Raw genomic sequence first — 15,482 nt, forward strand, 5'->3', positions numbered from 1 at the left:
TACAGTACAGGTGATAACAGAAACATGGCACATATTAAATTATAAATTATTAGGAACATTTAACAAAAAAGACATGAATTGAAGCGGGTCATTCCAAAGTGCGTCTTGTCCAGTTTTTTTCAAAAAAACCTATATCAAAAATATACGTTGACATTTTGCAGCTGAAACACATAATTTTCGTCCAAATTGCTTCTAATCCCATTAAAAATGCATTCATATTTTGCGTGTTATTCCAAAACGCTTCTTATCCGCGAGAGGTGTTGTTTCAAAGCGAGTCATATCCAACTAACCAATCACAAAGTCGGATTTTAAAGCGCGCGAAATTTAACGTGGACATTATTGTTATTGTAGTTATAGTGACGTCTTTGTTGTGGTGCGTTTTTTATTCCTATCGTCATTAATGTTTGCAACTTTTTACGCGAGTAAAACGTTAGCAGAGTGGTCATTTGTAAAATTTAATAATGGCGGAAGAAACAATTAAAGCTGTGCCACGTGGTAGAGGACGAAAAACAATATCCAATCCAAATTTGTGGGAAAAGAATATTAAAAAAGAAAAGAGGTAAGGCTTGTTATTCCTAGTTTTTTGTTGTTTTTTTTGGCTACATTATTAATTTGGTTAAGGGTTATTAGTTATTGTTAGGTCTTTTTAGTTCAGATTTTTTTCAACTTGTGTTTCTTTTTAGGTATTTTGCGAATAAACCACCGGTTTACCCGACTTGTAATAACTCCACCAAAGCTACTTATCGATGTCATTCATTAAAAATGATAGACGTGAAACATTTTTATGAAAGATTCTACGAAGTTAAGAAAAAAGAGGTACAAGATGCATTATATTTTGAAATATATTGATATAAGAAAGCCAAAACGTGACAGAGCTACAAAACCAACCTCATCAAGAAAACAAATTACAATAAATTATTTTGTCAAAGTGTACAATACTGATAAGTTTCATATACAGGTCTGTCAAAAAACTTTTTTAGGCATTTTACATGTAACAAAGAGCAGAGTTCAAAGGGTTGCTAATCGCTATATTATAACTGGTAAAATGCCTGTTGAAAAAAGAGGTGGCGCTAGATTAAAGGAATTAAATATAGTGAAAAGGAACTCTGTGAAGAAAGGTGTAGAAAGTCATAACTGTAGAGGTAAAAGTATGAGACAGTACCTTTCTTGTGATCTTTCTATTAAAAAAATAATGGATATGTATAATAATACTGCGCCCAATAATTTAAAGGTAAAAAGAAGTTTCTTTAGAAAAATTTTCACACAAGATTATAATATTGGCTTTGGGTCACCAGTTACCAATGCTTGCTCAAAATGTATCTCGGTATCGGAGCAAATAAAGACAACAAAAGATGTTAATCTAAAAAACCAACTTATTGAAAAAAGGGTACATAAGTTGCGCAGTAAAACATTTTATGACTTTTTGAAGGAAGAGAAAGATGTTGACTTTCTCCTATAACTATCAAAAAATTTTAGTAAATCCAAAAGTACCTGATCAAGTAGCATATTACAGTAGGCAACTATATACTTATAATTTTTCTATTGTAAAAGGGACGTCTTCTTCTCAATTAACAAAAACAAACGTATTTTTGTTCACCTGGATGGAGCACGAATACCAAAAAAGCTCAAACATCGCGTCTGCAGTGTTTTACTTGCTTTCATTTATTGATATGAACAACATTAAGAAACTAAGACTTTGTGCAGACGGATGCGGAGGACAAAATAGAAACTCAGTAATGGTTGGCATGCTGGTCTACTATTTGAGTAAAATTTCTTCAATTTCTTTAAAAGAAATTGAATTAGTTTTTCCAGTCATGGGTCACTCTTTTTTACCATCCCGTGTGTTTGGTAGAATAGAGAAAAAATTAAGAAAGATGCCTACTATAATAAACATAAACACCTATATAGAACTCTTTGCAGAAAAAGCAACAGTTTTTAAATTACAAGATTGCCAGGTGGTACGAGATTGGCGAAAAATAGCTAAAGAATGTTTTAAAGGAGTGCAGTCGTGGCATTTTAAGATATCTCAATGCAAGAGGATCATTCTTACGAAGAACAAGAAAGGAGATGTGACAGCGCGAGGAGAGGAATTCTATAGAAGTGATTTTGGCAAGTCTGCGAGTCTATGGAAGCGCGGAAAAAAGAGTTCCAACATAAGTCTTTACAATCTTCCAAAAGGAGTGCTCATGAAACCTACGAAAGTTAAAGATATTCAAACCTTAATGAACTCTCATTTTGGTGACCAGTGGATGGACAATTCTGAGTGTAAGTTTTTTAGAAACTTAATGGAAAGCTGTATTACATCGGAAGAAATAATGGAAAACTCGATATGATACTATCCAAGAGGAAGAAGATAATAACTTTTGCCAATTATCAGAGGAGCCTAAAGACCTTAAAATTTAGTTTTTTAAAGCGTTTTTTTGTTAACAAGCACTTTTTTTGTTTCTCAGTTGATAAATTAAAATTTGTCATACAAAGTAAAATGTTTAATTTAGTTTAATGCTGGACTTTTGTTTTATTTTGAGTTTAAATAAACTAAAAAAAATATGGGTATAATACTACAAGATTTGTCTAATTTGTTATCTAATTTGCAATTTTATTTTTAAGGCATTCCAAGCAAAACTGATTTATGGGACAATCTTTATACATTTTCGAATATCAAAATGTATAATATTAAAATTTAATTTAACCAACAATGCTGGTAAACCTCAACTTATCCGTTTTTTTCAATCTGCCAACAATTCTTCAAAGTGGACAAGAATCACTTTGGAATGACCCGCCTCTATTGTAGTTTAAAACTGCAGGAGACATAAGTACACGTGATAGAAAAGCAACTATAGCAGCCGATGCTCATTAGTTTTTCTGATTCAAAAGAAGTACTGTTTTAAGCTTATACTTAAACTTTAAAATATTAAAACTTCTAAACTCTACTGGCAACTGGTTTTAAAGAGAAATTGAAGTAAATGCAAAAGATTTCTGAGAAAATTAACTTCTAAATTTAGAAAGATTGTGCAAATACAGGGTGTTTCAGAACTATGGGATCAAACTTCTGGGGGTTGTTCAGTGCAACAGAAGAATCCACTTGAGTATAGGAACCCATGTCCGGAAATGCGTCACTACGCCACTACGAACCTAAGAGGGGTTAAAATGTATAAAAAAACATTAATTACCTAAATAGGATCTGCTGCATTTATTTTTACCTTTTGTACATGATACCATAACAACAATTGTTTAAAATCAACGCTTATCAATGTCAATTCTCAATGTCATGTTTAAAAATTTTATAGCTTACAATTTTTAAACATTTATTGCTAATGAAAAACTTTATCAATCAAGAATTGGCGGATATGCATTTGGCATACGGAGCAACAAACTGCAATGCACGAGCAGCATCGCCCCAATTTTTTACAATATGTTTTGTGGACCGAAGAAGCCTCTTTCATAAGAGACGGTATTTTAGTAGTAGGAATAGCCATGTTTGGGACGAAGAAAATCCTTATGCAATTGGTCTGTTGGTCTGTCAACGTATGGGCAGGCATTGTTGATGATTATTTAATTGGGCCATACCTTCTACCGGAACAGTTAACAGGGCCTATTTATCTGCATTTCTTGGAGGAAGTTCTCCCAGAACTCCTTGAAAATGTTCCACTAAACGTTAGACAGCAAATGTGGTTTCAGCATGATGGAGCGCCGGCTCACTTGGCTGTACAAGTACGCGAGTATTTGGCTCAGCGGTTTGGGCACCGTTGGATTGCCAGAGGTGGAGCAGTTTCTTGGCCTCCTAGGTCACCCGATTTAATGTCGCTCGATTTTTTTCTTGTGGGAACATGTAAAGTCTTTAGTCTACGAAACTCCAGTAGAATCAGAGCTAGACTTAATTAGAGAAATAACAGCAGCATTTGATATAATTCAAAACGAGGATCAAATTTTTAGTGTGTGTGCGTCGAAATCCTGTGCGGCGTTTAAGTCGGTGTATTGAGGTTTGAGGAAGACATTTTGAACAATTGTTGTGATGGTATCATGTACAAAAGGTAAAAATAAATCCATCAGATCCTATTTCGGTAATTAATATTTTTTCTAAATTTAAACGCGTCTTAGGGCCGTAATGGCGTAGTAACACAGTTCCGGACATGGGATCCTATACTCAAATGGATTCTACTGTTGCACTGAACAACCCCCAGAAGTTTGATCCCATAGTTCTGAAACACCCTGTATTTATGCAATCTGCATTGCTACAATCTGATGCAGAAAGGCATCCAGATGAATTCTTCAGTGGTTATCCATTCTAAGCCATCGAAGTAAACCCAATTTCTGAGATATGTGGTCGCGCCTGTTTAGACCAAAAATAAGTTTACAACATGCATTTTGCATTACTTGAACCTTATTTCGTTTAAGGAAACTAAGGCAAGGATATTACATAATGTCACAATAGTTGAATCTTGAAAGAACAAAAGACTCAGACATTTCTTAAGTTCACGTACAACAGCAGGAAAATCTTTTAAGCCATCGTGTATTTCGACTTCGCACTTGTATTCCGAGCTTATTCGTAAACTTATTTTTCTATTATGCATAAGATCTATAAATCAAAATTTATTCGCAATTGTCTTTATTTCCAAATTGACCTATTAAAAATACGTAAAAAATAAGTCATTAGATTTACGAAAGAGAATTGCTAATGAGTTTTTAAGAATAATTATGAGGATGTGATCTTTTGCTTTGTTAGAAAGTTCATTTAAGTTAAAATTAGGAGCTGTCACGGCCATATCACTTTTGCTTAGAAGGAAAGACAAATATATTTGTGTTTTCTCGGGTATAAATTATACCTACAAGATTATGCTTTAGAAAGCGTATTCTTTTGAGCCTTGAAGATAAAAAGAATGAAAGTAGTGGATTCTAAAGTAAGTTTTTTTTACATCAGTGACCCAAAATGATACTAAAGATACTCAAGAGGGCCAAATAAATTTTTTCAAAGAAAGAAATGTTTAGGAAAGATATTTACTTAATTGATTGTACCTTTCTAAAATTTCTGAAATCGTAGGAAAAATGCCTGCATTATAATATAAGCGTAGGTCACAGTTTCATGATAGTTTCAATAAAACTACTTTTTGGGACCGGTATTATAACAAGTGCCTTCATCAGTGTTTGGAAAGAGATTTTCTGTAGTGTCGCACCAAATAGTATAAGTCAAGTGGGACAGGAAAAATAGAATGCATATTTAAAATTCAACTCAAAAAGTTTCAATCTGTTATATGATCATAAATAGTCCAATATCATTTCTGGGAGCAAAATAAAATTTAATGGATGATTATTTTGGTTAGAAAACTGTAATTGTATAATACTTTCCGCAAGAGTACTAAATTATCTGTTTTATTCGATACTTTTTTGGACTTTTTTGTTATGAGGTTAAAGATCTTTTATAATTTATGAAGTCTAGTTAGTGTCAATGCTTGTCTTTTTGTAATTTGCTAGTGCTTGATCCCTATCTTTTTAATTGATTTAAGATACTCAGTAAACTACGACATTCTTTAGTAATGCGACGTGAAATAATAAATGGGGCATATTATGGGGCATGTTATAAAAGTTATCTTTAATATTTTTTCATGTTATAATATTTATAAATATTACGTTATGTTAAAACTTAAATCTTATAAATAATAATAATTTATATGTTTTTAACATAGGGCAAACTGTCTTCGTTAAAACATATTTTAATTTATAAAATTTAAATAAGCACTTATTAACCCAGATACCCCTGAAACTCTTAACGTTTGTTTTTTGTTATACACTTTTGTAAATCTACTTACTGGGTTAAAATAAACATATTTTTCTAGTAAAATTTTTTAGTTCCGCTTTTAGGTTTTTTTGTAAAAGCCGTCGGTTTAAACATAGCAATATAAGGTACTAAAACTCAATTATTCTTATAAACTTATAAAACTTTATTTAGAAACGAGATTTTTTTAACCAATAATAATAGATTAGTTTTTAGTATGGTAACTTAAAAAACAATTTTTTGGATGAAGTGCAACATCACACTTCTGGCATCTGAATGCTGCTTCTTTGTGGCAAAATGCGCAGCGGGTTTGCTTTTCCTGATAATTCACAAGATGATCCATCCGATCATATCTAGACTCATAGTGCAGGTATTTGCCTGGTTTAGATGGCCCCCGTTTTGTTTCTTTCTTATATGTTTCTAATAATCCCGCAGCAATACACCTCCTAAACTGCAAATGGTCCATTTTCCCGCCAGAATGTTTATGAAGTTGCCATGCGTTTTGTTCTGCCATATCCAAAACATGTGAAAACAAGCAAAAATACTACTTCTTTCCTCTGATTCCTACGCGGTAAAGGCTTATATTTTGGCCAGCCCTATCAACACCGCCCATGTTTTCGTTGTATTTTTTGATCAAACATGGCTGCTCAACATGTATCATTTTCTTTTCTTTCTGAGAGAAGCGTTTGACTTGCTGTGTCGGAAAAGGAGATGTTACATTTGAGGCGATTGTAACAACACTATTGTCATTCCATTTACATACAATATTATTTTGGTTCTCCTCTAAAAGATAATCAAAACTACCACGGGATTTTTTCTTGAACATACTGAATTTTTCAAGAGGGCAATTTGATCTCCTGAGTCTGTTTTCTCGCAGAGTTCCTGTACTTTTGAGCTCCCTGGAGGTCAGCTCAGCCAACAGACGTAATGACGTAAAAAAATTGTCACAAAAGATATGGAAAGGAGCTTTTTCACATTGAGACTGAATAATATCAGCAAACTGAAGTACAACACTAGCCCCTAAGCCAAGAGGACGATATTTTTCAGAAATAATAGTTGTGGACCCTTGATACGGCTCAAACCATTCAATGTACCCCTTTTTAGTTGTTCCCACCCATACCTTATAACCCCAACGAATGGGCTTTCCTCGGATGAACTGTTTTGATCCATGACCGCCGTAATAGGGTACCATCGGCTCGTCCACGCTATGGCACTCTTCAAGGGGTGCAAATGACTGAAATTCAGAGTAGAAGACAAAGGCCTCAGTTTCGAAAACTTATCGGTATTTTCAAGATTGTTGTTATCATTCAGGTGCAAATTCTGCATTATAAAACTGAAGCGATCTCGAGAAATCTCCGATTAGACTAACTTATTTCCTGCGTCACTGTTATTTTCCCAATACATTGATCGTCGAGGAAATGGGTTGTATCCAGAGAGCAGTAAAACACCAACGAAACATTTTATTTCACTGGAATGTATATCACCTTGGCGATTATGCTGAATAGCATACAAATTGGAATATTTTACAACCAAGTCAATAATTTCGTCATCTATAAACTGAAAAAATAATTCTAAAGGAGATAAAGAATTTTTTGGACCACTTGCGTTTAACCATTCTGGAAAATCTTGGTTGATGTCACCTTTTTTCCAAGAGTAATTTGGTTTTGAGGTCGATAATTTTGGTCGTTTTTTCGTAAGAAAGGTAGACAAAGGTAGGTAATCGTCGCTATCAAAATCACTCTCAACTGTAGTTTGGTCCGATTCCTTGTTTTCAAATATTACCTCAACTTCGGTCATCAGCTGACTTCCAGGGAGGTTGTTTATATCCACTTCATTTTCGTCGCCGGAATCTTCATCAGTGTTATATTCATTTGCGTTAACTGGCGGTAGAACGGCAATAGCATCAGGAATCAACTCATCGTCATCAAGGTTTTCAATTTCTGCCATGAGTTCATGAAGTTTCAAGGGCCGCTTCCAATAACTGCAAATATAAGGAAAAAAATCGAATAATACCGGATTTCCCTACTGTCCGTTAAAACGGACATCAGTATTTAAGGTTATATTTTTGCCGGTGAGATGGAAATTTTTAACTCATTTGTTTACAAGTATAAAGATTGATGTTTTCCAAAATTACTTATTCACAAGATGGAAAAATAATATGAATAGTTTATCAGTATATTTACCTATAATTATCCATTGTTTACAAGAAACTAGGCACCTGGTATTCCAAATACTTTCTCGCATACAGAACTCTCCCTTCAAGAGGTTAGAAAACAAAATTTCGCTAAAACACGCGTTTTTAACAACGAATAACCCAACGCCATCTAACGCGGAGTGACAGAGTTTCAAATCTGCAGCGAACTATTAGGTGATTGTTATAACGGACGGTAGGGGTATCTGGGTTAACAAATTTATCATAAAAATTTCGCACGTAAATAATTTCATTAGCCTTAGAGATAATTTAAGAAAATAAAATTACATGCCCATGAAAATAATTGAGATAATTAAAATTTAGGAGTACCATTTTTAGTGCAATGCTTCGCTGAGATAGTTAATTTGAATCCATTGTATTGTTCTCTTAAAGGGCAGCAGGGAATAATATGTTGTAAAAGAAAAATGCGACTCCACCGCCTCTTATCTCCCCGTCTTGATGCCTTAAACATTCATTAATTTGCAAAAGCTCTGTAGATATTGTGTTGCTAAGCCCAGCTTCAGTAACTCCCACTATATTAATTTTCTTTTCCAAAATTAAATCCTTGATACACCAAAATGGGCAATTAGAGACATGACATTTATCTAATCCAACTTAAGAAAGTTTATTAGGAGAGTTTAGTGATGCAAAATACATAGAGGGTATCCAGAGATTTTCAGGGAATTTAGAATTTAGATAGAAATATAAAAATGCTAATAATGGAAAACTTTTATATGGGATGATTCTATAAAAATTAATTGATACAATCTTTTGATTTCAAGAATTTAAAAATGTTGACCAATATAATTTAGTTCGTCTATTTTTTTTATAACTAAAAAACTATTAATTTACAAGATATTACGTTTTTATGAGTAATTATTTTATTAATCGTTGTACACTTAGACCTTAAATGTACAGCGATTAATAAAAATAATTCATATTACAGTGTAAGCTAACTATTGAGAAAAAATCTACATATACACATGAATCATTAAATTAAATGGATTACCCAATATTACAATAAATACAAACAATGTAATTTTGTTTCATAGGTGCTTAACTAAAATAAATATGCTACTTTTGATTGACAGGTTTACACAAAAGAAACCTAAGTCAAACAACTAAGTTTTTTAAATAAGCATATGCAAATATTATTTATTCGTTTGTATTATGTTGCAACTTTATTAGACATAATTTTGGAATAGACAAAAAACTAACTGTTTTATTGATAAGTTTCATAGAAAGTATGTTCCTATATATGTTTAACTTATTAAGATAGTGAATTGACTATAGCGGAAAATTTCACGTGATCATTTATTAATGAAGAATATTTGATTTGTAAAGGATAAGATGATTTGTAAGGACTTTCTGATAACTAGTAATATGGCGTAGAAAGTGTTTTTATGTCATATACTAAAAAGAAATTTTATAATTCTCTCATATGTAGGTAAGGAACATGTAAAGACGTTTTGTTATATAAAATATTTTTGACTATTTAGTAGCAATATCATGTATTTTAATCGTCTCTATTGATTAATTTATTTGCAATATAATTTATAAATTTCAAAAAATTATATTTAATTATTTTTGGGGTTATTTAAATATAAACTGCAAGAAGCTTTGGCATTTAGAGCACACGACGTAATCGTTGTTTTAATTTCAAAAAGCTTTATGTTCGAATATGTCGAGTCGTGGTAAAGGAGGCAAAGCTAAGGAAAAAGCAAAGACACGTTCTAGCCGTGCTGGACTTTAGTTCCCTGTAGGGCGTATCCATTGTTTATTAATGGCAGCGGAACGCCATTTAGACAAATAAAATTAAATAGAAAAAGGGGTTATGCGATACATCGTTTGACAGCTTCTACTGAATACTTTATGGTCCCAGAATATTAAGGGATAACTTCTACCTATAGCAGAATAGCCAGCCTTTCAAAATCTTATTTTTCGCTTTTTTTTTTGTTTTCTTTACTACACCTGTTCACACGCAATTTGTTTGTAGATGCATTTTTTATCACTGTCATTGTCAAATTATTATCATAAAAGTTACTGTTCCACACAAAAACTTATGTGGTTTATTAATGGTACAATCAATAATACAATTTTATTTGTAACTTGATTTAATCGAGAATACCTGATCCATGTCCCCTTGCTGAAAAAAATTGAAATTATTTTCATTTACGGTCCGTTATTGGAGTGACGTAAATCCCGACATATTTCGTGAAACATACACACAATACCCAGAAAAAATAAATATGTTGGTTGGCATATTACGGAATCACATTATTGGGCCAAATTTGACAGGGACCATTACTTAAACATGTTGGAAAATGCAATAGAACCTCGGGAGGATTGTCTTGAGATTCTTAAAGACAATCCTCAAAAACTGAAAATATCGTAATGTTGGTTTTTGTATATCTTGGAGAAATAAGTTGATTAGCTTTCATGCTATAATAAATTAGGAAAAGAGAACTGACGTTATGAACAAAAAATCCATAAACTTATATTTTTTAAGAAAGCTAGTTTTTTATTTCAATCGGTATTTTAAATGGACTAAACTAAATTCTTACCTGAGGGCTTCTTATTTCATAACAATATTTTTGCTCAAAACCATTTTAAATTACAAATCCATATTTCCAAAGAAGAATAATGTATAGCACTAGGATTAATATAGGGAAAGCTTATATTTTACAGACACAATAGGAAAGCAAGCAATTACAAAGCCGGTCGCGCTGCTCTGAGGTCGCAAAGATTGTTTTTTTTTTAGCGGATATTTAGCTACGATGCTTTTAAGACACAAATCATAACCGAAAGGTCTATTTGAATTTTAAATTAAATTCCGAAGATTTAACTCTATACTATAAATTATGCTCGAATCAACCAAGATGTACATATGCTGATCAACCAGATTCCATTATAGTTTTAGATATACATATATCTTTATAAAAATAAGCCAAGGAGTAAGTAAATGGATCTCTTGAAATTACTAATAATAAATATAATAAATCTTTGACAAAACTGTTTGTCCTTTGCTAAAATATGTAGGTATATACAATTTTCTATGCAATTTAAAACAAGGTTAGGTTGTTTCCCTTATTTCCGTTAAGGACAATAGTAAAAATCATACTTTCTACATCAGGAAAGGTCTAACTGATAATATCTGAGGCTAATAAAAAAATAACCCTTGCTTTAAAAAAATATATACATGGCGATACTTAAACCTAAAACCGCTATATGAGGACAAAAAAAATTAAACTCGTTTAAAGCAATTTATAGAATGGAGCTAAAGTAAAACAAATATAACAGCTGATAAAACTATACACTATTTTTTTTTGTTTAATGAATAGAACTATACTAAATTACAATAAATTTAATGGTATTTTTTAATAATAATTTAATAAATATTTAAAAATGCTTTTATTGAAGTATCGTAGCATCTATAGTAAAACTCTTAAACAGTTTATACGTGTACTATTTATATATTATATTTTTTTCTTTTTTATTAATGCCTGCAAAATATTTGTTCCTGTAGCATAAAAGAGGATAGTGTGGTGATAAGAGGAGTCTAAAAAAGTGGTATTTTAAATAATTAATTTTGAAAGGTATTCCTGTATTCATATTTCTACATGACGAACGTTACTATTAATAGAATTATAGCTTTTAAGTTTTACTTCAAGGCTTTTTGTATTTACCTGCAGTAATGATGCAGAGTACAGCTAAACGCGTAGACATAATTTTTATTTATTGTAAAAAAGACCAGTTTTCCTTAAGAACAACTTAAGTATTTAACCAGAAGCATCAGGAGTAAAATGTTAGTCACGTGTATAATCGCCGACGAGTAACAAATTTCAAAAATCTGGTACTGCCGCAAGTAAAAAAAATGGTTGAACCACAATTACTGCACTATGCAACTTTGTAATAAATTCTACTTTATGGACTGGTCATACAGCTTATAGCAAACTGATAAAATACAAATCTCAAGTCACTAAAATGAATCACTTTTTATTTAAGTAGACACATAAATACAAAACTGTTGATTCTGGAATTTTTGGTCCATTGGTTTTAGAACGACAATAACGCATATGGTAATATATCGTTAATAAAAATTAAATTACATTTCCTACTTGATGGGGTACAATAAAATGATATTATAAAAAATACTATTTTAATTTAATTAAGTAATTTTTCAATATTGATATGTAAAAACTATTGCATCGAAGGTAAAATAAGGTATCACAAGCAGGGGTTGCTACTTAGAGGATATAGTTGGGGTGAACAAATTTGGTGAGTTGTGTTTTTATTTTACTAGTCGTAAGTAATTTTTTTTTTCTTGAATTAATCTTACAACTTTTTTAATTACCAAGTTTTGGCTAATTTATTCATAAACAGTGAATTTAATTATCATTTCTTAAATTAATAAAATGCACCTATTAAACTATTTTTTGAAGGTTTTCCTTCTAAGGTTCAGTGTGAGTTTCACACCAAAAAAAAATAAAGGCACCAATACAGCTATTATTATTTTTATTGTTTTCAATGACGTCAAAATGCCTTTTATTTAGGCATTACATGAAGAGACGAGCTTAATATGGGTTAATAAACAGAATATTGTACAAAAATCTTTGTATAGAGAGAGAGAGCGCCAGAGCCTTATGAACATATTTGATTCTGCAACCTAATCAAGGCTCAATTAATAGGCAGATATGTGCCAATATTTTAAATAAATGAATTAACTGACAATAAATCTGATGGAATTAGCTACATTTTTTAGTTATGAGTTATCAAATAAGGTATCAGCATGGTGTGGCCTACGATGGTAAATAATAATTAGTAATAAAAATTATTATGAAATGGATTGAAATTTCTGTAATTACTTAATATAGGAATATAAGCTTATCGTTTAAATTTAAAGAGCAGGTTTCAGAAATAATATAAAAAGATAAATTTTTGCGACGAAATTTGTATACGTTTCTTTTTCCCTTTATTTTTATTAATTAGCATTATTGCATATCTGTTGGCTTATATAAGTTAATATTCATAAAATTAGGTAAATAAGTATAATTAATAAACAAAGAGCCGAAAAAAAACGCCAATAGAGCATAGACCAATCTGCCTCTTATCCGAATGTGCAAAAGCTTTGAAAACACTAGGAACAGTCATGTTAATGTTATTGATTATTTTTTGTAAAAATCACTTTGTATTTAATTACTAATAAATACATAAAGGTGAGTGAAACCAATTAAAAAAAAACTGATAAGAGTCTCTGATAAGTTATTTGTGATAAAGACTGCACATCTTAACTTCGATAAGGCCTTAATTTGACCGTAGTTAAAAAGCAGAAAAGTCAGAAGTTTGGCGGAATTGAGAAAGGAAAACGTCAAGATGACTTAAATGGGATGTTTTTTAAAAGGTTTCATCAGCCTTTTGGAGTAAGTTAGAAATTGTTTTCTTAAGCGAACAAAAATAGAGGGTGTGTTTAGGTCTGTCTTCTATCGGTCTTTTTATATGCCAGTTATCTCTTTTTTTACTTCGTTTCTAGGGTTTTTATGAGGGATCTTTTTCGAATGAATTTAACCCACGGAACTTGCATTTTTTCTCTCGGGTTATTTTTTAATAATCAGGAACAATTTTGAAATCGTAATATCTATAAACGGCAAACATCAATTTGTTAATAATCATTAAAATCAGTGGTTGTTATTTTTAATTTAAACTTTAAGTAATAACTTAATGGCAAAATAAATGATTTCGCAAAAAAATTAACCCGAATCAGGAAATGTTGATCATATTATTTTATGTTGCTATGTTTTATATAAAATCCCAAAAATTGAGTTATATTAACTGATAATATATTGTGGTATTTAAAAAAAAATATGACAACTTATATAAAATGTAAATTTAAATAAGCTTTTGGATTTAAAAACTGTCCTACATAATACAATTATATTTATAATAAAGTGAATCTGTAAAATAGCGGATAAATTCAATTAAAATGAAATGGATTGTTTGTTAAAAAAATGCCGAAACTCGTCGATTTTAATATTGGGTTTAGGGTTTTTCTACGTGGATTAAATATACAGAGAGACTCAACAAAAAATATATGACGTCACCAATATGTCTTTTAAATGGAAACCACCATTTTTTTTTATGCAGAATCAGAACGAAGGTATTTTTTACAACGGATATGGTACAAATGAATAGTGGTTACATAAGCAATTTTGAACGAAAAGTGATGACAAAATGAAAAATTTTAAAAATACCTTCTAAAAATCTTAATTAAATATTGGTATTCTGGTTTTTTAGTTGTTGGTGTCAGTGTTAAAAAGTGAATATATTTTGGTGCAACTATTTGAAATATTTTTACATTTGCAAGTGGTGTTTATTCATTTTGAGAGGCGAAAGCAGTGTCATCCTGCATTTTATTAGTAACTACACTTTATTATAGTCCTTTTATTCTTACTTGAAGAAGTCAAATATTAAGCGACCGCAAAAAAATATATTGAACTCTGCCGCCGTCAGAGGTGTGCCGTTAAAATAAAGCGGGTGGGTAATATAATAAGATAATCTTAATATTTTCAATTCAGTTTTTTTATAAAAATAGTTTTACTAAAAAAATTAACTTCAACTGCTTTGATCTGAATGAATTGTTAATATTTCTAAATCTGTTTTTGGTTTTGAACAGATTTAGAATCAATACTACCAAAATGTTTATTATTGTAAAGCTTACATGGGTTATGGTTTTGACGTTATACAATGTTTTAAGTTAGGAGACCAAAAATCTCTATTTTTAAGATAGAGATCCTTCTCCGGACATAAAGTAGGGGAGTGTAAGGCAAAATGGCATACTTTGTGTTTAAGACCGCATAATTTTTTTTCAAAAAATGTTAAACGCATTATTCTAATGTTTAAAATATTATTGGTGTATGTAAACTATATTTAAAAAAGTTTAAGACTAAAAGCAGGTTATGTTCACCAGAAATAAAATATTTAACAAATACCTTAAAGTGTCATTTTGCCCACCACTGTGTAGGCAAGATAACATAGACAGGTAGGCAAAATGACATACATATTCATAATGACATTAAATTTCAAAACAAAAAATATGTACGGTTTAAAACATTTATTAAACAAATGTATATAAAGTAAACTTTTTATGAAAACAAATAAAATCATAAAGAACAAAAGGAAAACATTATTCTAAAGATCCCACTCTTTAAAAAATACATTTGCTTAAACTAATCTTTGCATGCATCACAAATAAATTGCTTGGTTTTTTTTGACACATCTGCGCAGTCAGTGTGAGCCCAGATTTTGCAGAGTTGGCATTTTATCCATTGCTCCTTGGACCTAGATCTACTGAAAACTTCATTGCAGTAGATGCACGCTGGATCATCCTCGTCCTCTGATTCATTTCCAGAAGGTTCAAGTTCTTCATCTCAATCATGAAAAACTTGTTTGGTAACCCGGGCTCGATTACTTTTCCTGACTTCTCTTTTTTTTATTTCGAATTCTTTTAACTCGTTAATAAATGGA

The 15,482-nt window shown here is 31.1% G+C and overlaps 1 protein-coding gene across 1 annotated transcript; it reads right to left on the reverse strand.

Moving 5' to 3' along the window:
- Nucleotides 1-6,314: 6,314 nt before the first annotated feature.
- Nucleotides 6,315-6,962, reverse strand: LOC126748115 (piggyBac transposable element-derived protein 3-like). The gene has a single exon (XM_050457131.1). It carries the CDS (start codon nt 6,960-6,962, stop codon nt 6,315-6,317), a length of 648 nt encoding a protein of 215 aa, XP_050313088.1.
- Nucleotides 6,963-15,482: the final 8,520 nt, after the last annotated feature.

This window comes from Anthonomus grandis, chromosome 22, assembly GCF_022605725.1.
Source record: "Anthonomus grandis grandis chromosome 22, icAntGran1.3, whole genome shotgun sequence".
Classification (NCBI taxonomy): Eukaryota; Metazoa; Arthropoda; class Insecta; order Coleoptera; family Curculionidae; genus Anthonomus; species Anthonomus grandis.

Excerpts from the sequence above, each read along its gene's own strand:
- LOC126748115 (XM_050457131.1), bottom strand. The coding sequence starts at position 6,962 with ATGGTACCCTATTACGGCGGTCATGGATCAAAACAGTTCATCCGAGGA.